Raw genomic sequence first — 27,178 nt, 5'->3', positions numbered from 1 at the left:
GGATGGTTACGCTATAATGGCACAAAACACTGTGTGAGAAACATGCACAAAAATACATCTATTGCATCTATTATAGACATGCAAAGGTATGAAACCTTACTCATGCAGTTTCACATTAAGTTTAAAGATATTATACAGCAAACCTTCAAATCTTGCACAGCAGTACAACTTTGTTACAGGACATTCTTGTACCCCACCCCATGAGACTAATTGAATTCAAGAGTTCAAGGTCAGTATTTAGGAACTGGTTTGGGAGACAATGGGGCTTTCTGCCCCTGGATAAAGTGATGTTCACAACTGAGTGCATAGAAGCCTCTTTCGGTAAAAAGTTAACTCTTTGAGCTGGTTGCCTTTGTTTAAATATTATCATCAGCAACACAGCATGAAGACCACTGCTAGATTTCATGGTTAATTCACAGAACAAAAAGAAAATCATCCTTGCTTCTCAGGGCTACTTGTCTCAGGATCATTCATGAAAATACTGCTATTGATTTATATTGTCTACTTGTGAAATACTTGCTTCCCTTCTGATCCTTGTTAGCAGAAATTGGTTTTATTAAAGAATTAAAACATAAATAGAAATCAGATCTGGTTTTGCTCCTCCTTTAGACCTAGACTGCAAAACAGACCCAAAAAGGTCAATTTGGGTAAAAATTCCCCACCCGTTATTCCTTACATTTATTAATTTTAGGGTTACTTTTATCAAAATTAATTCCTCAGTGGGAACAGGCTGAGATTCCTTTAACATTCTTTTCTATTAAGGCTACTAGACCACTGAACTACTGCCTTATTTCCACTATGTATAATGTAAAATGAAGTACAGTGTAAGCTTTGTTTCTTCAACAAACCTGATGGTCAACAAACCACAGCATTCACTCTGTCCTCCAACTCATTAAATTGAATGCTTTTTTGAACCATGTACAAATTTGAGACCATGTATCTCTAAAAATTGCCAAGTTACAGAATTTAAGGAACAGACATGTAAAGACATCATCTTGACAAGAGTAGAGGCAACTACAGTTTATTTAATAATTTACATGTTCATAAAAATTCAGGAGTGGCATAAATAATGTGCTTTTGCCACCATGCAAAATGCAACGGGCCAAAAACATACATTGGTCAAGGTTATGATTAAAAAGAAACTGTCAAAAAAAAAAGTAATTATTGAGATCAATTACTGTGTCATTTAATTAAAAGTAGAATTATGGAGAAGTAAACTTTTTATTCATCTTACCTCTGTAACTGCACAGTTCTGTCCTTTCACAGCACTATAGAGTTCTGAGGTCTACATGCCACAAGAAAGAACTTGTGGAGGTGGACATTTACAAAACTGGGATAACTTTTTCCTTCCCAAATAGCATTTATCTATGCAAATGTCACTTTTGTTAATAAATGCAGAATTTGCAGAGGACTGAACACCTCACAGGGAGTTGCAGAACCCTCAGTGTGTCACTTGGTGAGTAAACATGACCACGCCTGGCACACGCAAAGCTTTGGACAGAGAACGTTTCCTTCCTGTAATCATATAATAGATATATCAGATCCTGCCTGGTAACTGAACCAAAGGGCAGTCCCTTTTCTCTTTACTCAAAATGAAAAAAAAATACAACTTCAAGCAAAAATAATGTGTTTTCTGTGACGTTTAAGTAGACAAAAAAAAGTGTTAGATCAAAGGACTATACTGCTTCCTTTTAGAAGGCAAATGAATGAAAGAGCCACTAAAACCAACAACAGATTATTGCAGTCTACAAAACAGGTAGTTACAAGCATCAATACTGTTGGGGCATATTTATTCATAAAGGTGTTAGAGCCTTTACATTTTTATAATGCTCTATAGTGATCCAGTCTACTTCATTGCTCTTGTGAGTTTCTAGAGAAGTCAGAAGAAGCCTCAGGAGAGGTTTCTTCACCTAATTCTGGCCTACATCATGCTTTGACCTCCCTCCAAGTCAAACCCACACCTCCTTTAGCTTACAATACGATACTTGCCTCTCCCACACTTTTTGCTTTCATTTTTCTGGCAGTCTCAAGACATGTGCATATTGAACCTAAAATTCAAATGTTTGTTACTAAGCTTCTTATGATTAACATCAACACCTTTCAAAATGCCTCAAAGCATATGCTAATTAAGCCAGCATACTATGAAACGATAGCATCTTTCAAAAAACATTTCTTCACTGTCTTGCATACAAACTCAATGAAGAAACATTGCATATTTTTATATGCAATATAGTACATTTATAATTTTATGAGTATATACTTACATACTTCTGCATTTTATATGCAGTATAGTACATTTATAGTTTTGACACTGTAAGATACAAAGGGAAAAAGTGGAAGATTAATTTATTCCTCCCATAAGCAAACACTACAATGAAAAGATTTTTGTAATATCATTCTATTAATTTTCTTAAGGAAAAGAAGTATGTATTATTCATCTCCCTTTGGAAATTTGTTTCCAGAACAATGAAAATAATATTAATTGAAGTTTTAGATGGAAGAAATTTCCAAAGCATTTAATCCATTTGCTTATATTCATTTCACACTTACATGTCACAATCCGTAATTCACAAAACTGACATGTGACCTCAAGGCTATTTTGCATACCCATTAGAAGTCCATGGGCCTGTAGCATAATCTACTTAATTAATGAATTCCATCAGCTGAATGCCAAGTCAAATAAAGAACAGACTGAATCTGAGCAGCATACTTATCTGAAACTGAAGTCAAGAAAGCTTAAATAAGGCAGACTTTCAGACATCTTAGCCATACAGCATCACAAAACCTTTAATTCAAAGGTAGCAATTATACACCTTGTAATACTCTTAACATAAATATGTTTACAGCTGAGCACCAAATTTACATAATAAAAGAATATAGGCCTGACAACCAAATGCAGCAAATAGCTTCCTGATGTTGAAGTAATAAATGTTCCATTCAAAACAATGGCAGAAACGAACAATTCTAGCTTTATTCAGGTCAGCTTCAACACATCTGGACAGAATGGTACAGAGTCAATTCCTTTAATCTTTCTGCTGCCCTTTCAAAGTCAGCCAGGAGATTCTATTTTATATAAACTTTGCTTCAAGGAGACAAAGTCTTTTTGGTTCTCCACTCATATTCAGCTGATGTGAATGGCAAGGGAGGTATCATCTATACAGTGATGTTCTAGTGATTCATAAATTAGTAACAGCCAAGAGCATCTACATTGCTGGCCTCATCACATCCTGACACTGTGCCCTCCTATCTGCTTGAGTTGGTGATTCTGTTGGCAGTGTTAAAAGCTGCACTACTTCTCTGCCTTTTATGGATAGTTTTCCCGAGTTCAGGGCCTTCATGCTGTGTTCCTTGCCTGAAACTGAAGTGGAAACAGCTATAAAAACTTCTCCGACAAATATAAAACTGAGGTCTCACGTGGCACTGTAACACTGAGAAGTACAGGTTTTCATACAACATTGTCACTTGCAGTTAACATCTTTGCAATAAAGTGTTCTCACATACATGCTAATGTGACAGATACTGAGCAAGATCAGAAGATCACAGCCTATAAGAACTCCAGAAGGAATCTGCATCGTATTTCTTTACTTAGTATTTCATGCCGAGAATAATCTCAGCCCTTACAGGCAGGTCATTAAAAATGTTATCATAGCTATTAGCAGATGATTCATTTTTCATCTTGATAAAGAAATTAATTGGTTGGTTAAATCTACTGCAGAGATAATTGATGTTTGGTCTCCTGTCTGCAATCTCAGAGCTGCATATCCAATTTCAGAAAGCCAGTCAGCTCACAGCAGGCATAGAACACTGTTGGGACTGGACACCTCTCAAAGAAGTCAGACTTCTCTTGGAGGATGTTAGATAGGATCACCGAATGCCACTTTCACAAAACAAGGATTTTGTGGTGGAAGTTGAAGTACCGATACAGAAAAGCAGCAACCAATATGGTATCAGAGGAAACTTTTAATCTGTTTAGATCCTCATGCAAAATGTAGGCAGGTAGATACAGTAGCGTGAATATAACTTGGGAGCTCCTAAGTACCTGTTACCTATGAACAGGTAGACACACAAACAGGTGAAAACTGGTGATGGTTTCACACTTTTCTAGGGTTGCCCTTGATTCAACAGTAATGGTTACTTTTCAATTACTCATGCCAAATAGCATTACAACATTGACCACAACTGAAGACAGCACTGCACGCCTTGAAGATTTCAGGACACCTATTAATAACAAGCACATTTTTTTTTTAAGCAGCCAGGTATCTAAAAAGAAAAGCAACATATTTCAGCTTGCTTCAGAGAAAGATCCAATTTTCTTATCATTTTCTGCTAGCCTTTGTGTCCCTTACTGTTTGTATCTACTAGATACTAGGCAAGTCTCTTTAATCAAGCTTCCCATCAGCTTTATGAGATGAAGCTATACTTAATTAGCTTCAGGTATTCTTTCATGTCACTTCAGTGTATTTAAGCAACATTCCTACTGTGCAATATCACAATGGTGTTTGGGTTTTAATATACTTGATCCAGAAACTGACACAGGACCACTTATGAAAACTGGTTCATGTTTTCAAACGGAACTGCTGTAGACTAGCTAATCACAAACCTAGAAGCATAAAAGTGTACCATAATCCATCTTCTTCAGAGAGCTTCATTTGTTAAAAGCCCATTAAGGAAAAGCTGCAAGGACAGACTATTTCAGGTATAAAAGATAAAAATCATAAATGCTATTGATGACAGGAAGCTACTAAAATTTCAAGGAACACAGCCCATGAATCTATCAAAACAAGAAACACTCATTTGATATATCTAAGTCAGAAATGTACTTTCAGTGTTCCATTAACACTTTCAGCTGAGAGAGTAAAGCCAATTCTGAATAATTGGAAAGCAAGAATGTTATTTTTTTAAAGACAGGAGATTCCATGCTGTTCTCAAAAAAAGTATTCATGGTGTATCTGCATTGCTTTGTATACCGGCATGACTATGCCTCTTTTCCTGAGTAATGTGTGCAAGTGCACAAAACAGATGCAGCTCCCAGTTACTGAAATCTCCACACCTGACACTTCTGAGTGGGCAGCAGCATAAATGTGTAGATTTGCTTAGAGGTTTTGCTAACACATCTGACAGTTAAAAGAAAAAAAAAATAAGGAAAACTGTAAGTATTCAAACAATACCACATATCCTACTTAAAAGGAAAAAAACCTCATGTAATCAAGCAAGCTAAGACAAAGGTTGGTGATCACTGTTTATTTCTACTGCTCTAACATTATAATTCCTCTTTATCAATGAGACAAACAAGAAAGAAAGGTTCTTCCACAAGGAAGAGAAGCAATTCAGCTCATAGCTACAGCTCACAATCGTTCATGTATGAAGACAAGCATCAGAAATCTACAAAGACATGATATTAGACAGAAGCACACTATACTGAAATAGAGAGGTAAATGTTTATGTTTTAATGACAGACACAAAGTGTGACAGTTTTAAACAGTGAATGGTAACTGAAGGAAAAGTGTAGTTTTCAAGTAGCAAACAATGTACTTTTTGTTTAACTTTTAATAGTTAAATGTACAACCGCCATATTTTTTCCTTAACACTGACTTTAACTAATGACTTTGATCATTAATTTGAAGGAACTATGATAACCTGCATTCCTGAAAAGAGAAAAAGATAATAACAAACCACAAATAATCATTTTCCTATGGTAGTGATGAACTAAGACCTGTTTGTATTCACACAAAAGGAAGTCTGCTTAGCTGAAAGGGAAGAGACATTCCCAAATACTGAACATGCATTTAGAAAACATCTAGAAGCTTATCTAAGAGGAATGGTAACCTAAATATTCAATTAAATAGGTTTTGCTTTTTAAAGAAATACCAAGAATTTCTTCTGCTCTGAACTGGTAACAGGTAATAGTTCCTGTTTCCAAGGAAAGTGTACTGATGCAGGGTTTGCTGTTTTTTTTCATAATCCATGACAATGCACAAGAAGTCACAATGTACTTCAGGCTGCACAAAATGTTTCCTGAAGAGGAACGAAATAATTATCAAGCACTTAGCAATGAAGAAAACAAAGAATTTTACCTGTTAGGCTGCAGCATACAGTCAATGTCAGGTCTCTTCGTCTTGGGAATGGCATATAGAGGATACCTGTCACCATGTCGAATCAACACTTGAACTGACACTAGCTTAAAATAGTGAGGTGCATGCCCTAAAGTGAAGACAGAAAAGGGGGGGGGGAATCAAACCCCCCAAAAGGAGTGAGATAGAAATCTTTCCTTTGCACATATTTAATAAAATAGAGCAGGTATAATTAGATTAATAGCTTTGGTAATGCAGTGAAAGAAAACCCTGCAAGAAATAACAACTTACCATCTCAAGAAGGATTTCCACTTTAAACTGCAAGACAACTTAGGCAAGACTCAGGTTCTGAGTACATTTTTCACAATACATCTGAAGTCCAGTAACCATACAAGACATTACTCAAGCACTGACCTACGCCAACATGATAACGTTGACCCACTTTTATAATGCCTCTCTTCCAGACCACTAGCATAATGATGGATTTTGCAGCATTTCTAATGTGGAACTTTTCGATATACCAGTTTGTAATTAATTGTAATGGTGGAATATTCTAATGAAGGAACTCATTCAGAATAACTTGCTGCTGTCTTGCTAGGGCAAGAATGCAAATATACCTTCTAGCCGACTACTGATTTGGAGTTCTAAAATTAATTGCTTCTGTGTTTTGGAGGTTAGGGTATTTTTTAGAATTCCAAGTCAACTGTTTACAATGCAGCTCACTTGTAATAAGAATTACAGTTCAAGTATTAAATTCCTGTATCTCTCCCACACCTTTCAGTTTTAGGCCTCCAGTTGACCACTGACTGGAAATAAAACCACTTCCAAAAATCAACGCAACAGAGAGGATACAAAGGGAAGAAAAGAAGAACAGTATATTTTGAATGATTTAACAGAATTCAGCAACCAGCTGGCATTTGCTGTTCCTTCTCCAAGCACCAAAGAACTGACAATGCGCAAAGTTATCATTTCCAATGACATCACGTAGAAACAAGCAAATAAGCTGTCATTTGCATTCACAAAGCTTACCTTCCATGCTGCGCTCTGCAATGGTGGGAATGTTGCAGTAAACATGTGCTTCATAAACAGGATCTATTGCAGGAGGCTCAGTCAGCAAACCAGGCATTATTCTCTTTCGGCTCTTAGTGCTCAACCCATCTTCCCTGACGGAGTTCACTGGGATTAAATGCACTGAAAAATGCAAAACATATACCATATACCTTTAAAAGTGTTTAAGGACATATGGGACTTTTTTTTTCTAAAAAGTAATTATGCACAAAGATTATGGTTTCCATGAAAAGATGTCACTGTACTGTATTCACTGTGATTCCTTCATGATACACATAGTAAAGCAAGCCCAGAGAGCTCTTTAGCAAAGTCAACGCTTGACGAAGACTGCAGAAATACCTCTAGATGTAGAACAACTTTCCCTTTTGCGCTCTTCTTGAAGCTGTTCTTTTAGCTTCTCATAAAGCTCTAAGAGTATGGACAGGAAAAAAGGGCCATAACAAGCCCAGCTGTCTCTCATCATTTTAATTTAAAAACTGAGATTGAAAGGCATCGGCAAAAGACACAGCACAGTTATGACAATGGTGCTACAAACCACTGGGAAAACTAAGTAGTTGAGATTGAAGGGGCTGGATTGTTCATAATTTCTTACTAATTTCTGCCGTTCCATTGTCACCTTTGCCAGCCTTAAATAGTCTGACTTTATCTAAAGAAAATGCACAAAAACTGTATTAGTTGCAACACAACCGAGACTATCACAAAAATGTTAAATACAGAGAAATGCAGTTAACACTCACAGCAAGGAAATTAACCTAAATACCATCACTAAGTCTTCTGACATGTAGAAGCATGCTGAAGCATATCTGAATTCAAGGCCAGAGTTATACTGGCGATGTCTCTTTACCTTGTCTTGATGTAAAAGCATTTGTTAATTTTTGAGCCTTACAAGCCTACTTGTAACAACAAACGGCCACCTTCTTTTTCTATTACTATTTTCTGATATTTGAATCTCCAGAAGATTTGAAGGTTAAACTGAGGAGGGAAAGTGTTAATATTTTTACCCTTACTAATCTTCTGTGGTGAGAGGGAAAAATTAAAAAGAAAGAGAACACATTTCAATGCAGAATTTTACTAATCCTTCTGGGTCAGTTCCTCAGTTGCATCTTGACTCCCAGTCCTAATTTAAGAGGTGAATTTGTTTCACAGTAGAGTTGTGCAGACAAAGAAAACCAACGAAAACAGCAAACTGAAGTGAAACATACAAAGATTTTTAAGAGCATGTAGCTGTTAATGTAACACAGACTTGTCATTCTTCGCTACATTTTAAATATTTTATGTGGTTTCTCTTTGCCTGCCAAAACCAGAATTGAAGCATTTTTCATACCGTTCCTAGTGCTGTTGACAAAGCTAATACTTGCAAAGTTCAGAGACTTTCAACTTTTCCTTAAACTGTTTCAGATTTTGCATATAACTGCCCACAGGACTGTAGCTGGTGAAGAATCAAACTGTAGTTTTGATTTTGGCCACTTAAACTGCAGAGCTCAGCTGCCTTTCCAGCATTTATCTATCGGATTCAGTCTTTAGCTCTTTCCACGTGAAGACTCACATTATTGTGAGTCACTGCAAACCACTGACCAAGAAACTCGAGTGGTCACACAGAGTCTTGGCAACATCTATCAGAGGTTGGTAACTCTGGCTTGAAGCAGAGCTTGCAGCAAATTTGTAGTTGGGGTATAAATCCCAAAAGCTAAGAGCGTGCTACAACAGTTGCTGGACTCTGCAAGTAAACTACAAGACAGTAGTTGGTTAAAAAGTAGAAATGGGAAATTCCAGCAGTTGTGTTATACTGGTTGAGTTTCCTAGCCAGAAAAGGTTAGGAGCAGCAATTGTCAGCTTCCTGTTAACAATTTTTTCTCCAGAGCAACTCACAACATTGCGACTGATCACTTAGTGCCACGAAAACATGTGGAGTTGGCATTAGCACTCACAGAAGTGTTTCAGAAGGCAGGGGAAACCGTATCCCAACAGCAGCAGCTATTTACTGGTGCTAAAATTTGGTTGGAAGATCTAAAAGCAAAAGAAGGAACCTAATTTTTTATCTCAGGCAGTTTTAACTACAAAAAACCTGAACAGATTACATCTGTGCACTGAGACTATTAACTACAGCAGTCAACAGATGCGTACATTATTTTATTAAGATCAAGCGTCTATGATTCATGGAGCCAAGTATTTGATTAGGAATGAGTCTTGCTATCTGCAAATAAAACTAACTGAATAAATATTTTAACAGTGCCAGACAAATTTAAGAATAAGGAAAAGCACTAAATCTTAAAGAGAAAAGTCTACTCTATTTAAAACTAAAACTGCATATTAAAAATAGCACCTACAGGATTATCAGATTACATGTTTGAAGTTTAAAAAGCCACTGACAGAACATCCTTAAAGGATCAGCACAGCAGTTCTGGGTGCAATGCAAGACTGTTTTGTAGACTCAAGAGATTACGAATAAAAACCATTCATGTCATTAATTTTAAAAAAGTTTGTTAAAAATTATCCTACTCTAAATGCTGCTGCTAACTACATTTATTAATTACTTAGCAACAGCTAGTAAATACTGCCCTTACTGTACAGTGAATAAGCCTGGTTTATACCAGGGAAGGAGGGACATGGTAGAAGCCTAGTAAAATACTTTCCCCACTAATCTACTACCACCATGTCCAAGTACCTCAGATAGGGACCGGGCTAAAGGAGCTTCTAACTTTGAACCTGCCTGGAGCATAACCATGTTATCTGGATTTCTGAACATATCTGAGCAACCTGATCTAGTGAAAAATGTCCCTGACTATGGTAGGGGAATTGGACTACATGATCTTAAAAAGGTCCCTTCCGACACAAACTATTCTATGGCTTGACTTAAATGATTCAAACTGTTTGTATGTTTGACAGAGAAAAATATCAAGAAGGTAAAAGATCTCCAGTCACCTAAATAAGCACTTTTGTAGCAAACAGTATTTACTTTTAGCACACTTGAAATAACACATATTGGGGGAGAAATATTAAATAGAAAAATAAAAATAAAAAAAAATCATATGATCCAGGTACTAGTCTAGGCAGTCTACTGGAAATTTCTACCAAATGTACATATAAGAGTATTCCCAAAGAAGAGGGAAGAAATAAGACCAAGGAGAGATGAATTCCAGTTGAAAAGCTGCTTTCTGTTTGCTCAGCCTTATCAGCACAGTGACTCTGAAAAGCCCACTCAGGAGGCTGGTCTTTCTTTCCCCTTATTAAAGCTCCTCACAAGCTGTAACAATTCTGCAGTTTCAATACTTCGGATCAGGACTCAAGACTTCTGCTGGTCCAAACGACGACACATTTTTCCATACTGAACCGAGGATATATACCAACAACTAAAATCTCAGTGGTCTTTCAATTGTTTTCTCAGCTTCTGTAATTCCCCGGACATAGCTAGTGCCTTGTGTATTTATGATGTTTCCTCCTTTTCCCCTCCCTTTTCATTTGAACTGCCTGGGCTTCATGTTCCCTTGCTGCCTTGATTTATCCCGCCTCCTAGCTGTTGAGTCCTTCTTTGCACACCTCATCCTCTCCAGCTCTCTACTGCACAGGCGGCTTCATTAGTTCCTCCATTTTGGTACCCACTTCACTGCATAGTGCAGCTATTTAAAGTTCTTTGGAGAGCCAACTGTCTCTCTGTATCCAAGTATTTAATTACTGAAAGTCCTCCTCTGCAGTGTCAATCCCACCTCTGTTTCCCAAGTGGGTTTTCTGGTCCATATGTAACTAGCCAACCTACAACAGTATTGGCCTGCCACAGCTCAGAGTGGGGGGAAAGAGCCCAAAAAGGTCTTTCCTGTGGAGCTGGAATTACTCTTTTTCCCACACTCTGTTGTGCTCTTTCAGCTGTAAATCATAAGATCAGAATTCTGTTATCTAGGCTTCACACAACTTTTTATAGCTTAGCACTGTTTTATGACTTGCTCTATTAGTTCGCAGTAACAAGCACTTGCCCAAAACAGAAGTCTGCCAATGTGTATATAGTCATACTTAAATCTTTGATTAAGGGAGTTTTTTAACAGGAGGTTTACACTGCTGTGCCTTTCAAAGCTCATGTTTTACTATGACAGGAATACAACACTGTAAAACAGAAATGAAACATGATTTTAATGTTCATTCCCCACAGCCAGGGCAGTTAATAAAACATATCTAAAACCTATTTGGTGATCTAACTGGAAACTTTGCCAATGCTGAAACTATGAAGAATATGTAGATATTATTATAGAGCTAGTCTGACAATAAAAAAGGAAAGAAAATATATATCTCCCACTATTCATAAACTGATTTTTAAAACTAAAGAAACTGCATAAAAACTACTCTGAAACATTTATTTTGAAAACGTTGTATCTAGGAAAAAAGCAAAAGATTTACAGAAACAATAAAATGAAAGAGACCTCAAAGCAACTTCGTGTCCCAACTATTTCACGCTACTTGAAACACAAACTAAACTAAAAACATGGGCTGGTATCAAGCAAAAGCAAGACTTGATAGAACAGTCAAACAGCAACTATCCTGTGAGAGACAGACGGGCACTAATTGCATGGCAGAATAACGAAACACTGCTGGTGAATCACTCCTGCCTTCAGGTGTTTTGCAGGTCCAAACTGAGCTTTTTTTAAGCTGACAAAATTCAGAGGAAATAAAATCCAAAATCTGATACTAAATGTAATGAAATAAAAAACCTCCAGTGATTTTTATTTTAAATAAAATCACAGAACCTGGAGAGCGAATTTTAAAGTCAACTGTTTTGTCTTTATGAACAAAACCAGTGGCATCTTAAATATTATGATATATGGTTTTATTCTTAGTATGCATTAAATATTACCTTAAATAGGTCATAAGATCAAGAAGCTAATTCAACTGATTTCCCTATCAAAGCAGCTTCTCCCCCCTCACATGTCCCACACCCCCCCCCCCCCCCCCAAGGCCTGAATGGAACAAAATATATCAAAAAAGACAACTACGAGATAAGTAGTTTCTAAGCAAGAGAGACAATCATTCATAAGTGCTTTCAGAATAACGATTGTAACAACAACTACACAGCAACTAATCCCTTCTGGAACAATGTCAAGCTTATAAAATCAGCTATTGTCCTCAGAAGCCCAAGCAGAAGCCAGCCTGATATGAATTAGGGTTACAAAACTGACATAAATTTGACAGACTTCAGTACAGCAGAAAAACAAATACAAAGCAAAGTGCAGTTCATATAGTAGAAACACCAAATTAAATGCTTAAACACCCCATTACCCATTTCTTTCCCTCTTGCAGTCCTAGTTTGTTTTGAAAAACAAAAGGTATCACCCCTGACCACCAAGAAGAACATTTGTCCATTAAAAAAAAATACATTAACATTTACCTAAACCCAAATAGATAGGCAATAAAACCATTTTCCGTTTCTGTTTTCTCTTGTAGCTCCAACCAGCCTGAGAAGCAGCAGCACAAGTAGCCATGTTAGTCCCAGTATTCTCACTAAACAGAGACCTGACGTTTTGATCTTTTCCAAAACAGAAGGTTCTTTCAGTCCCATGCAAACGTACTGTTTAAAACAGTCACATGGAAATGAAGCCACACTGCAAAAATGCGGGAAAAAAATTAAAAATAAAAAGTAGCATATGCAAAAAAATTCCACCAACCCCACTAAAAGTAACCTAATGCTAACGGGTAAAAAAAAGCAAATACGCACAGCAGAGAGCACAATAAGTTATTTATCCATCCTCCACCTTTCCCCCCCCACACCCCTGCTCCTAGCAGGGCACTAACAAGGGTGCCTAGCACAGAGGAGAGCACTCAGGCTTGTGAAATTCTGATGATGAAATATAGGCTTCTCTTCTAGTTCCTCTTCCTCTGAAAAAAAAAAGGCAGCTAGAAAAGGAGAAGTGCGGGGAAGAGCCGCCAGAAAGAGGTAGGAATGCTTCAAAAACCTGAGATGGGGGGAAAAGGTGAAGATGCATGCAGCAAGAAAATAATTCGGAAAAAGTAGATAAAGCGCACATGGGCTGGAGAGCATGTAGGGCAACACAAAAGGTACATGCTGCCAGTTTGGCAGCAAGGAAGCCTGGGCATAAAGGCTGCAATAACTCCAATACTCATCCACCCTCGGCTTGAGCCCTGCCACCCTGCACTCATCCCAAGGGTCGCTTTAGAGCTCTACTTCGGATTTCGAATGCATATTTGGATGCCAATGGAGTTCAGATACGCCTGTGCGACACACAATCTACCCTTCTCGTTTTATTCTTTTGTACAGCTGAATAAAGGCTTTGCAAGCCTCAAAATGTGAGATCTGTATTAACAGAGAGGGCCTTCATCCATAATGCAGACTCTGCAGAGGCCACAAGCATCCACCATACCGCATACAGAAAAGGAGGATGGCATTAGTCCAGGAAGCTGGGAGCTAGTAACAAAACAAAAAAAAAAAGCCCACAAAAAAACCCTAAAACAAAACCAACAAAAAAAACCAACACAACCCAAACCCAACAACCAGAAGAGATTCAGAGCAGCCCTGCGAAGAAGGACTTGGGGGAGCTAGTTGATGAGAAAATGAACACGAGCAGGCAGTGTGCGCTTGCAGCCCAGGAAGCCAACCGTATTCTTGGCTGCATCAAAAAGAGTGTGACCAGCAGGTCGAAGGAGGTGATCCTGCCTCTCTACTCGGCTCTCGTGAGACCTCACTTGGAGTATTGTGTGCAGTTCTGGTGTCCTCAACTTAAAAAGGACATAGAACTGTTGGAACAAGTCCAGAGGACGGCCATCAGGATGATCAGGGGACTGGAGCACCTCCTGTATGAAGACAGGCTGAGAAAGTTGGGGCTGTTCAGCCTGGAGAAGGCTGCATGGAGACCTCATAGCAGCCTTCCAGTATCTGAAGGGGGCCTATAGGGATGCTGGGGATGGACTCTTCATTAGGGATTGTAGTGACAGGACAAGGGATTACCCCTTAAAACTTAAACAGGGGAAGTTTAGATTGGATATAAGGAGGAAATTCTTTCCTGTTAGGGTGGTGAGCCACTGGAATAGGTTGCCCAAGGAGTTTGTGAATGCTACATCCCTGATAGTATTCAAGGCCAGGTTGGAAGAGGCCTTGGGTGATATGGTTTAGTGTAAGGTGTCCCTGCCCATGGCAGGGGGGTTGGAACTTGATGATCCTAAGGTCCTTTCCAACCCTAACTATTCTATGATTCTAAGAGCTCTCAAGAGCAATTTGGTAAATCAGCCCTAGAAACGAAACAATCCTACAACATGTTAAAAAGTACACACACACTCTGGCACCGCTCCTCCTGGTACCACCCCTCCTGGCACCGCCCCGGTGAGCTGCCAGCTTCTTGGGCAAGGCCTGGCGAGGGCGAGGGCCTTTCGCCACTCATATCTGAGGGTGTGGGACGCGGTGCTTCCCCTCACTCCGGTTTAAGCGTTGTCTCTGGACATACCTCGGCAAATGATGCGACAAAAGTCTCGTTTCCTTCCCAAATTACTCGCTGTGATTTAATAAAGAGGTGATTTCCCCTTTTCCTTTACTTTTGCAGACCCAGTCAGCACACAGCCTGAATCACCAGTTCCCTCACTATCCTCCCTCCACCTGGAGGATTCAGCCATTCAGTCATGGTGGGAATGGGAGCTGGGCAGGCCACCTGAGGAACCAACCACTCTTCTAACCAGAAAGAATAAGGCAAATTTGAATTAAGATTTAGGATAAACAGATCCTGTTTTTCACAGCCAAAGAGAACTTCAGCATTGCCTCAACTGTTCTTCAGCAGAAAGGCAGAGAAGCTCAGCCCACTGTGACATGTGCTGCATATCAGAGTTTTCATAAATGTCATATATGGGTACACATTTTGTCTATGAGAGCAGTGCCATTCAAGTTAAGGTACATAGATAATGACTGTTCCCCAAAACTTCACCTGAAGCCTTGCTTCTTATAATAATTACCCAAGACAGAAGCAGGAGTCAATCCATCACAGACCTCACTTGGGCAGAGCGTCACTAACGAAGCACAGTACATGCCCCAGGACTGGCAAAACCTAGATGACAGCTTGCACGTTGCCCACTCGAGCAAGTGCATTATTACTGTGCTAATGTGACTCCAGCATTAAGTTAGCATCATCAGGCTGACCACTAGAAAACATCACCAGATTTCCTGTTAACAAATAAAGGTGTTTCAGCTACCTTTTAAAGACTGTCAAAGACGTCATTAGAGGAAAAAAGTGCAGCAGACAATATAACTAACAAGACCATCAGCTACAGCAACTCACTATTATGCATCTCACAGTGAAAACAAACCAAATGCTCTTTTTGGTTTGCTGGCTTCATTTTCATTTGTAACCTGAGGAAAATCACATGTCAAGGCTGAGATGGACATATCTACTGGAAATAAGAAATTTTAATAAATGCTGCCTGAATTTTTCTGTTTTGCATTCCTTTTTTCTAGTTCCTTAAGCTTTGATTTTTTATTATTTTTTTTCACTACTGGTAAAAGTACATGAGTTGTTTAAAGGTTTAAACAACTCATGCCAGTATTTCTGACAAGAAGTTTCTTATTTCCAGCTGCATTAGCTTTATGCTTTGCTGATACTTTTACATGGTCCCACTCTGACTTACACAAGGAAAATAAATACGTTAAGAAAATCTTTTTTAACCAAAGCACAATATGGCAGGCCTTGCAGTGTTGTGGTTTTGGGACTGAATTTAATCAGGTACATTGAATTACACAATGGGTGCTTGTGCTTATTACATCCAGATGTGGCTCTGAAAGAGCTTTATAGTTTTAGGGTTCCCCACCCCCCAGTTGTTTTTCAGTTGACAGTTCAGAAGGGCATATGGCACTGCTTAAATAGCTTCCAGGATTTTCAGCTTGACAGCAATAACATAGCAATACTGACTGAAAATCCAAGCCTTTTCAAGTTCTGAAGAAGACAGTAATTTTCCACTTCTCCTCCCAAAGTGAAAAATTACCCTCTATTCTGTTTTCCTACTACACTGAAACACTATGTTGTTTAACATGGAAAAGATTTATATTTCCACCAATTAAATGTACTCCTCTCTTTAAAATAAATACATCTGCATAATAAAGCTTTTCCTTACCAGCTTCTCACTAATTACTTCACTGCTTGGCTCTCCAGTCAATTTGAAGGGGATGGGGGAGGTTCCTACTAGACATCTAGACCCACAGACAGATTTCCTACTCTACAAACACATTACTCAAGTCAGATATTGCTCATGCTCCAGGTTTAGTGACAGGATGCAGAAAAAAACCCATCAGTGCTTAGGATGAAGCAGTTATGTTGGTCCCTTGCCTATCCTTGTCTCATTAGGATTCACAAATGAGAAGTGTTACATAAACTGCACCATGATGCTATAAATGAAGTCATTCCTATCGATGTATCTGCATAGCTGTCGTGTCTTATCAGGCTGTGAGATGACTTTGACTGTACCAAATCAGTGTCCCGAAGGGTACCACACAAGGCTTAAGTATACAAAGTAGAAGGGTTTTATGGGCTGGAAACATGATTTTTATAAATACAGTAGAGCCAGACACTATCTAACAACTTATTTAACAAAATCCATGAGCACTACTATAAGATTCTAAAGCTCCGTCCTGTGTCTGTCTACAGAACTCAGCAACTGGTAAATGAACTAATCCAGCTGAGTTGTCCTAGAACAGATTTTCAAAACAGCTTTTATCAGCTGTGTTCAGAAACAGCTGGAAAATCTTCCCATTTCCACAGTATTGTCTCAAATAAAGGTCAACATGAAAAGGTAGCTGCAGGACACAATGGGCTGAATGCTACTGCCATAATTTGCCTGTGGGTGGTGACCTTTGTTATTTCTTTTTTCCCTGTGTATTTTTTGGATCTTACAAATCCTGGAGTGGAAAGCTGTGCAGCAATGATTACATCATGGCTGAAAAAAAAGACACTTGGCAGATTTCACATGTGAACTGAACACAAACATAGAGGCCAACAATAATTGTTCAACATTGCAGAAGGAAACATGGCAAAAAAAAAAAAAAAATTCTCAGGAACATGGACTGCATATCCTCTGGCTTCAGTGATCGTTTCATTGACAGCAGCTGAGAATGTTACAAAAATATGCCCTGTGCAGTAGAGTACAGCAGCTGCTCCTGTTCTCTTCCCTAGCAATCTGTCGCTAACACTTAAACATCTTTGACACTGGGTCTCTGCTGCTGAAACACGCATGCTCCCCTGCATTTATTCTTTAAGGAATTCATTAACTCTTGGTACTAACCTCTTACTCCTCAAAGAGGAATTCTGCACAATTGTTTTTTATTATCCTAGATAAAATATTTTTTACCCCTTTAAAAGATAGAATACAGTTATCTACAGCTTCAGGTGCATGTCATTGCCTCTTAGGGGTCTTCATAGACAGGATTAAATCACAAAACACATAGGTAAAAGCAAACAGATTAAAGGATTTAAAAGTAAATCTTTGCCCATCTTTACAAGCATTGCTCCCGTGGTTTCAGAACACCAACTCAGCAGCTTTTTGGGCTGTAACAAATTCTGTACATCTGCTCACTAGTAAAAGCATCTTTCCATCACCACCCAACACAGCTGCTTTCTGCACTTCCCAGCAGTATCTCTGTGTCTGCACACCTGGGTCAGATAGAGTAATCTCTCTCAAGGGCACAAAAGGCAGGAAACCCCATCATGTCTACAGATCAGCCATAGCCTCTGCAAAGGCACAGGATGAAAACTGTTTAATATGTTAATGTTATCCGTCAAACGCAATCCACAGACATCTGCCACTTCTCTACATGAGTGTCCTTCCAAGATAAAAAGCCTTACAAATTCAAATCAATATTTTCACTACTGCATTAAATTAGCAGCTTTCTGTTTGATATCTAATCCCAACTGTTTTCTGTCCACAACCTGACCTGCTCAGGAAAGTGATCTCAGCACCATATGCCACTGCTTACCCAAGCCAAGCCAGCTCACTTGTTTGTCCTTGTCAGCACCAGGGCACAGAAAACTGGCATGGGTTTGCTAGAAGTAAAGCCCAGAACAACATATTTAATACTGTAGAGCCTGACAGATTTTTGTGCTGCGGAAGGCTGTCCAGGCACAGTCATTAACCTCAGAAATTCAAAACAGCATTCTCTGCATCACAGCATTATTGATATCTTTAGGACACTTGCCATAAACCAGCTTAGAGGAAGATGGTGAATCTTATTTCTTATCTCCATCAGTATTAATGTGTGCAGTTGGTAAACCCAAAATTACACCACGTACCTAGGGTTTCCAGCTCTTTTAATCCAACCATCTCACAAAACTCATAAAGGGAGATCACTTCCATTTTCCAAGACTTTACAATTCACTACAGTAAGTCCACAAAAACCTCAGTCTTTTAAATACAAACTGCTTAAACCCAACATCATTAAGAAATAAACCACAATGCCATTTAGTATGTGCAAGCACTGCTTTTCTCTTCGTGAGCGAGCTTTGAAAATTTAAAAGGGAAGTAATTTTGGAAACAGAAATTAAACCACCCCCCCCCCCAAAAAAAACCCCCACCACCCTGCCTGCAGTCACTAAAATCTTCAAAATCAGTACAGCCTAAGAAACCTCATTAATCACAGAAGACACACAAGCCCAAGAACACACAATAAATTTTCCAAAAATCTTCAGAGTCAAATGATGAGACACTTTGCATTAAGTAAATCACCGTATTGTTTCAGCAATGAAAGCCCAGCAAAAGCACAGATAAAAGAACAAAACTGCCTGGAAGATAAATTGCAAGAGGAAAATTAAGAGGACTAAGAAGAAACATGCAGCAAAACTATCTGAAGAATATGAAACAGATACATACAGGAGAACTAGCACATCCATAAAACAGATGGTTTTCAACTAAAATTGCAACAGCACAGTGGGGATTAAGGCAAGCACAAAGCACAGTTCTGAACAACAAACCTATCATCATATCTAATGTTTAAGCAGTCATCCATGATTTCCTGAAGACTGCACGTAGCCCATAAACGGAGGAATACAACTGCATTATAACCACTGATGTTATGATAGTTTCTTGGTATTCTCACATTGAGACTCTGTGCCTGAACTCTGAACAAGGAGGGAAGAGAGTTAGAACATTCCTCTGATGAAGATGCAGAACACAAATCTCAAACAAAGGAGAACAAACAATTTATGCACAAGGAATCCATTTGCAATTAATAGATAGCATTGTGCTAAAAGGTCTAATTAAAGAGGGATAAAGCTATTAATAGAGTACAAATTGACTGTGAATTCTCAGCTGGTCTAAGAGAGTGGTCAGCAAAGGATTAATAAATGGCTTGTACTAAAACAAAGCAGGGTGATGAGGCTGTCTTTACCTTCTTAGATTAAGACACCCAGGTTTTGTTTCAATGCCATAATCTACGAAACATGAAAAAACAAAGGTGTAAAGGAAAGCAGCCTATAGCAAGTGGATGATCAGCTGAGAAACTGCACATGGAAAAGAAGGTGACAATCACTTCCCACTGCCCAACCAGCCAGAACAGGGAAGCTCAGCAGAGTGGGTAAAAGAGATGAGCAGAATCAGACCCAGGCGTTCTCTCTGCCTTTGCCTGTTCATCCACAGGTGAACGAAGACCAAAGCTGCCCAAAGCACGTCTGTCTTCCTGGCAGCCCGCGGCTCTGGGGACTGGATCCACACAACTGCCTCTCTAACACTGAAATCTGTTATCCTGGAAAACCCAAACAGGAGCTAGAATGAAAACCCTGCTCAGAGGGGCTACATTCTTGTGAGCATTGAGGGCTTATACTGTGCAGATTTCACCTGCTTGAACCAAACCTGAATCCCAAACATTTTATGATTATAAAGTATGTAACAGCTTCACATCAGAAATACAACCATCTCTCTTTAGTATTTCTACAAACAAGGTGAATTTCAGAATGTAAAAAGCAACATTACATGTGCTAAAAAACAGTTCAGATCAGTATACAACTAACCTATGGAAAAATCATAGAACAGTTTGGTGGGTTTTTTGGCTTTAAAAGACAGACCTGCCAATCCAAAACACATCTGCCGTTACCGGTATGGCAGCTTGACTCAGCATTAGAAGCCTATGGAAACAGAACAGCAGAGAACTGCATTACTGTGCTTTTGTTGAGTTGAGAAGGGCAGTACTCCTGAAATTTTAAAAAAGAAAAAAGGAATTTGCTCATAAATAAATACATAAATAATCACTGGATCGACTGTCTACTGGTACAGAATAAACTCACCATTTAGATTGGAAGGGACCTCTGCAGGTCATCTGTTTCAACACAGCCCTTAAAGCAGAGCTAACTCCAATCAGGTTGCTCAACGCACTGTGCAGACAACTGTATACAGTTTAAAAGTTACATACATTGGCTAAAACACCTATAATATAGAACATTAGTAGCCATACTAAAGCTTTGTATGACCAAGTAACTCTTAAAAAGCCCAAATTTCTTCACTGTCGTGTCTTAACTGAAATCGCTCATCATCAAGTTTATACACGTTAAAGTACAAACTGCACTGTTCTAAGAAGACATTCAGCTGACATAAAAAGGCAAGTAACTACTGGCTCATAGAAGGAAAAAAAAAGACAGAAGAAAAAGTGGCATAGGAATAAGTGGTATACTCCACGTTAATAAAACCTCACAATAACAACAAACAAAAAACAAACAAAACCCGGAGCATTTATTAAAGCTTTACAGAAAATCTGAGGTACTTATTCTATGTACTGTATCTCAAATTGTCCGCAACTGCCATGCCAGACAGTCCCAAGCAATGGTTCCAAAAAAACCCACTACTGAGTTCATAATAGAGTAATACAACATAAGCTCATAGGACTGTAAAATGACTGCAATATCTGAAGAGGTAGGAAAAAACCGACAATAAATCGTAAGTCATAAGAAGAAAACAATATACAATCATCTTCTATTAGCTCCCCCCAAAGCCAACTGCATTTTCACAGACTTTCATGCAAGACTAGCTATGCACATGGTTGTAAGAGTTCAACTGCAATATAGCTTCTAGCAGTTACACTGGAACACCACTGAATTGCAAAAAATCTTAGTCCAGGTCACCAAGGAGTACACTCATTCCTTGGGGAGCCTCTTGGCCTCCACAAGGCCCCTCAAGAGAAGGGCCCTTGGCTGAAGAGTGCTTTAGAAGGAGCAAAGGCCAGTCTCATATCTTCACACAACAAACCTATAGCTGTGTCTCACATAATCACAATGAAAAAAATTTAAATCCTTTCTCATTCTGGTGATAAATCCAAGTATCTTGAGACAGCCAGACCATGGTGTGTAGAAAGATAAAGGTATTACCCACATCACTGAAAGAAACACAGATCAGATTTGTTTAAATAAAATACAACTACATGTAACATACAAGTCATCTTCTGGTGGAACCTCTGTGGCATTGAGCAAGAGCCCAGTTTGACAGGATGCAGGAACAGGAAGGATTTAACTGCAGCACAGGTATTCCAACAAATATAGCTTAAGTATCAGCAACAAAACAGTTAACTCCAAAGTTAAATATAAAGAGAGAGAATTAAGATCAATGCATTAGTCTAGGTAAAGGCTGACAAAAATATTAATTACTGTAAGCACAACATTTTTTTTTCCTTCTGGGAGTATTGATTTTCCTTTGTTTACTATCCATTCAAGACTCAGAAAAAGTAATGATAGGTTCATACCTATAAGACTGTCCCTAAAAGAGTCATTGACCCTTTCACATATTCAAAATATGTAAGATGTATCGCTATAATTATTAAAAGACTGAAGCAAAAATTTCAACACTTTTAAACTTTCTTGCAGATATTAGGACTAAGACTTGAGCTGAATTTTAAGAAAAATAGTGTTAAAATGCTTATTATTTTTTAGTCTTGTCTCCTTCTCTCCATAATATAATCTAATACTGTAGTAAGGGTTTGCAGAAGCCTAACTAGTAACTTGCTGTTAGATTTTGCAAAATATTAGGTTTTACTTACAATATCTTTCAAACATGTATTTTAACAGCTCACATTAATATCTGCTTAAATACATTTCAAATAATCATCACAGATGAAGCCAAAATACGTATTTAAAGAAGATCTATGAATTTCTGTAGCCTGCCAGGTAATTTCTATAGGTCAAATCCTGTCTGAAGCAACCTAACCTGACCCATAATTGAAGAATATATTTTAAAATGATTGATTTATTTTTGTGGGAGAAAATAAGATTGTCTCACAGTGTCGTTGTCAAGTATTCATTGTGTCTCCTCCCCCTTCAAGGCTTAATTTCTGCCTTCTGTAGTACATAAGATCACCACTTTTGAGAATCACAAAAAAAGTTATTTAAGTATCTCCAGTTACAACATAAAAAGCATCTTTAACAAATATCTGTGTATTTACAGTTAGTTTTCTTCATTCGCTATGAAAATGTACACAGCCTTGTATATATTATTTGTGGCTTATTTTTCCCTTTAATCTTAAATTCAGATTAAATCAGCACTTTCAAAAAATGCAGAGACTCCTCATTAGTGGAAAATCTGCCATGTTTATAAGCTTGAAGGCAAATTCAGGGAGGGATGTATCTGGTCTCATTTTAATTTTGTACACTGGTAGCACATGACAAAAACAACTTCCCTGTATCAAGAATTCCAAAGTTGTGGCTTTTGAAATGCGGTTACCTGAATAAATCAGGAAAAAGCAATACTCTTAAATTTTTTTCTTCCACTGAAGAAATTATATTCTTAAAATAAGAAACATAGAATCATAGAATCATAGAATAGTTAGGGTTGGAAAGGACCTTAAGATCATCAAGTTCCAACCCCCCTGCCATGGGCAGGGACACCTCGCTCTAAACCATATCACCCAAGGCCTCGTCCAACCTGGCCTTGAACACTGCCAGGGATGGAGCATTCACAACCTCCTTGGACATGAGTAGCTACTGCTTGTTGGTAAGGAACAGTAAGAGATCACACAATCACAGAATGGCTTGGGTGGGAATGGACCTTTAAGCTCATCTAGTTCCAGCCCCTGCCACAGGCAGGGACACCTTCCACTAGACCAGGCTGCTCAAAGCCCCGTCCAGCCTGGCCTTGAACACTGCCAGGGATGGGGCAGCCACAGCTTCTGTGGGCAATGTGTGCCAGTGCCTCACCACCCTCACAGGGAGGAACTTCCTAACATCTAGTCTAAATCTCCCCTCTTTCAGTTTAAAGCCATTCCCCCTTCCCCTGTCACTACATGCCCTTGTAAAAAGTCCCTCTTCAGATTCCTTGTAGGCCCCTTTAGGTACTTGAAGACTGCTCTAGAGGTCTTCGCAGAGCCTTCTCCAGGTGAAATAATGCTAAAATGGTCAGGAATTCACCTCAGAGAGATGGTAAGGATATGTATTCTATCCAGAAATAGCTAGAAGCTTGTATTATCTTTTTACTGAATACCTTGGAGTCTTTCCACCCTTCCTTCTTCAGAAATTAAGTTCTGGAAAAAAAACAACTCACGCATTTTTTTCCCACAGACTTCACATATCCCAGCTCCTCTTGGCATCCCACGACCGTCTCTGGTTATGAGGCTGTGGGTGCAGCTCACACTCCCATTCTGGTTCGGGGTGGGGGAAAAGTGGCAGATCTGCAGTGCCGCAGTTACAGCTTCACAACTTAAGGAAACACATCCTGCTTTGCAAATGGAAAAGCTGAACAGGAACGCTTCACTCCCTCAGCTTCCACCTCTATTCCCACCTGCAAGGCCCTGCTGAGCATTTGACCCTGACACACACTCACCTGGAGCCTCCTCCTCCCCAGACCATCCAGCACCTACCTACAGCTTCTATTGTGGTAGGAGCTGCAGCGAGCAGTGGTGAGGATACCAAGCTGCAGTGTCGCTCTTGCATAGCTGTATTGAGCCACCAAGCAGGGTGCAAACAGGCTTCCAAGAGGAAGCAACTGCCTCCTACAGGCAACATCCTGGTGGGTTGCATACAGTGCCCACATGGTCCTCATAGAGTAAGAGCTGGCTGCATCACTCAGGCTGACAAAATAAAACTCTACTGCTTTTCCTTGTGGAGAATCCTGATTTGTTTCGCATGACTCATCTGTAAAAACAAAACCTCCAGTGCAAAACCAGATGACAAAATTGAGGGAAATTATTACTGGAAAAGCAAAATGCCATCTCTAGACATGCTGAAACACCAACACCAACGCCTGAAGCATCAAGGCAGAAAAAGTTATTTAAAAGAAAAAAAATAAAAAAATCTCCTTACACACCACTTTACATGGGAACCAGCACCCTGCCAGCGTAGTGGCTGACATCCTAAAAAGCAGTTGCAGGTACCAGAATTCTTTTTATCAAAGACAGGCCTGAGGCACAGAGCAAGGTATTAAAGTATTCAGGGAAACAAACTTCCAGCCAGAAGAGAAGTTCCATATGCAGGATCTGCCTGAAAGCCAGGAACTTCATGATTCTGAAGTGCCTGAAGCAGGCAGGCTCAAAAGGAAGGTTTCTAGTTTATGCCTGCCACAGGGTTAGTTTTAGTCTTCTGTTGTCTATTACTTTCTTTAGGCTTTCAGTAAATGTAAGCAAAAATAAAAAACAAAGTAAAATAAAGGTATGTGCCTCAATGGAAAAAAAAATAGCTGCATTCAATTAAAAAAAAAAGAGTCTGCAGTCATTGTCAAGTAAGCTTTAGAGTGATTATATTTGGCATCTTAACAGCTAACTTTTAAATTTTCTTTCAGTTTGGTTTATTCAAGATAAAGATAAATAGTTGAAGCATCCTGAGGAGACCCACCTTAAGGCTTCTGCAGTCAGTCACAGATGTTCTAATACAGTGGAAGGTCTGTGCTCACCCAGTAATTGGGTTCTCATGTACTACACCAATTGTAAGGGAAAAAAAGAAAGCAGCTCTTCAGGCATACTTGCAACCTCCTGTTCCTGAGCTGACCTAAGGACTAACCAGTATAATTAACTGACAGGGTCCTAAATTATGCCTTTTTCCCTCAGCATGAGGCTGCAGAACCACAGCCCTTACAGCACACTTGAATCTAGCTGCACTGATCCATCTCTATTGCACAGCAACTCCCCCAGCCACTGGATTTACAATCCCTTTGCACTGGTCTGGGCATTTTACACAGCACTGAGTATAAAGGAAAGGGCTGCAGTGGTTGAGTTATTCCTCTAGCAACAAGAATAAAGTATCCCAACCTGCATTCACTCTGTTTTCACAGAAGTAAACTGCCCAGTTTTAGTCAGCAGCATTACAGATAATATTTACAGAGACAAAAATACAGACCACAATCCAGCACAGGCCATTTTTCCATTCTGCAGTTTTTCTGACAAAGCAAACACTGAAGTCTTTTAAGAGAAAAACATTATTCCATTTTAGAACTAACCGAAAAGTCTATCAAAGTCAGTTCTTTTGTCTCTAGTAATTAAGTTTTAAATCATTTTAGAACCATGACCATTTACATGACAGAAAAAGAGGGGAAAAATAAAAACATGTGGAATGATACTGTAAGGAAAAAACTTCTCCACTCTTTTACATAATCTGGCCGCAAACATAAAACAGGAGGGAAACAATGACAGTTCCCAATAAAACTTTAACCTGTCAGTCATACCTGGTTTGGAAGCCAAACAGCCACCCTTTTCAGTGTGTTTACCAAACAAACTCTCATCACTGTAGTTATCCGACAGAGATGACATAGTGTGCTTTCAACCGGCAGTGGAACATATTGAGAGTTTTTAACACTGCATTTTTCTAATCTATTTAAAAATTAAACGTACAAAATTCAGAAGTATTTGCCATTCAAGAGGGTTTTCCTCTATTGCTGATCTGGTCCAGATTTCACAATGTACAACAGCCAAACTGAATGTGAGAACACATCTGGCTCCCAGTCTTCTGCTTCAGAGTCCAGGCCACACAATTATATAAAAGATGCCTAGAACCATTAAGATCTGTAAGTTTTTATCAAGTATAAATGCCTTTTTAAGGGTCTTCTATGTGCCTACTAGAAATAGTAAACAACTCTGGCAAAACTATGAAGTTTTCAAACATGCCTCAAATCTCCTTTTTGTATCATCTACCACATACATTCAGAAACAAAACCTAAGGCATTATTTATGTAAATAGCTCGAAAAAAAAAGTAGGACTTTTTCAAGAAAGTTGCCTTACCCTACTGCTCCAAGTGAAATACCCAGAAGCCAGCTGGCAGCACCTCAGGCAGGCAAGCCTGGCACCTCATGCAGTGGGAACCAGCATACAGAGAGACTGTACTCGGACCCTCTGCCTTTTGTTTCTGTACAAGGGCATAAAGAGCACAACTAGTCAAGTCTCTCATTGTCCAAAACCTACTTGGCAGAGGATTCTGGCAGAAGGAAGGAAGATACCTTATGGGATACACAGCAACTACATCACCTTGAAGAATTACTATTACAGTTAAAAGTCCTTTCTCCAACTGTCTATCAAAAGTAGTGTGCTTACATGTCTCCCTCTTCACAGGATAAGGAAATGAGGAAGATTTAGATGGTATTTGATCCAGCAAGCCAACCCAGCACACAACATTTGACAAATGTGAACTGAATGCTCAGCACTGGTACCACTCGTACCACAGCAGTGCAGATATAACACAGAGAGTAGCTTCGGCTCTCGTAAGAGTGATCCTTTCCAAATGGTCCATGTCCATCCACTGCATGTGGTCCATGTCCCCCACTGGTGGGACAGAATACTTTAAGCATTCAAAGCTGTTTGCTGTTGAGAGAGATTTTGGGCAAAACTTTCTCAATTATTTACCCTGGAAGTTAAAGTGTTAGTATCCATGTAAAGCACCAGTCCTGGGGGAAAAACAACATAAGAAAGCAGACTAGTTTAGATTGGAACTCAGAAACTAAGACAGAAGAGAAAGGGACCACAAACAAACATCAAACAGGACATAGAGTCTTCCTTGGATCCTGGATCCATGCCCTGTCTACCACAACTGAAGACTCTGAGGTCCAATCCTAGTTATTTTCCTCAACGTTTCTCTCCTCATGTCTAAACCTGAGATGTGACAACTGTTAGCTCTGAAAC

At 39.1% G+C, this 27,178-nt stretch overlaps 1 protein-coding gene across 8 annotated transcripts in view; it reads right to left on the bottom strand.

Annotated features, from left to right (window-relative positions):
- PXYLP1 (2-phosphoxylose phosphatase 1) overlaps window positions 1-27,178 on the bottom strand; it is a 62,809-nt gene that overhangs the window by 8,790 nt on the left and 26,841 nt on the right. For 5 of the 8 annotated variants that reach the window (XM_061345340.1, XM_061345346.1, XM_061345343.1 and 2 more), the window contains 2 exons: window positions 7,101-7,262; window positions 6,075-6,201 (listed from right to left, as the gene is read on the bottom strand). In XM_061345340.1, coding sequence (XP_061201324.1) covers window positions 6,075-6,201; window positions 7,101-7,262 — 289 coding nt within the window. Of the gene's footprint in view, window positions 1-6,074; window positions 6,202-7,100; window positions 7,263-10,409; window positions 10,484-12,510; window positions 12,848-26,284; window positions 26,409-27,178 lie in introns of those variants that run through there. The other 3 variants (XM_061345345.1, XM_061345347.1, XM_061345344.1) reach the window with 3 other exon arrangements.

The sequence above is a fragment of the Neopsephotus bourkii genome, unplaced genomic scaffold (genome assembly GCF_033783945.1).
Source record: "Neopsephotus bourkii isolate Nb327-2 ecotype Australia unplaced genomic scaffold, CSIRO-AGI_Nbou_v1 NB_234, whole genome shotgun sequence".
In the NCBI taxonomy this organism is placed as follows: Eukaryota; Metazoa; Chordata; class Aves; order Psittaciformes; family Psittacidae; genus Neopsephotus; species Neopsephotus bourkii.
Note: the sequence above shows the minus strand (reverse complement) of the source record. Positions and strands in the feature narration are given on the sequence as shown.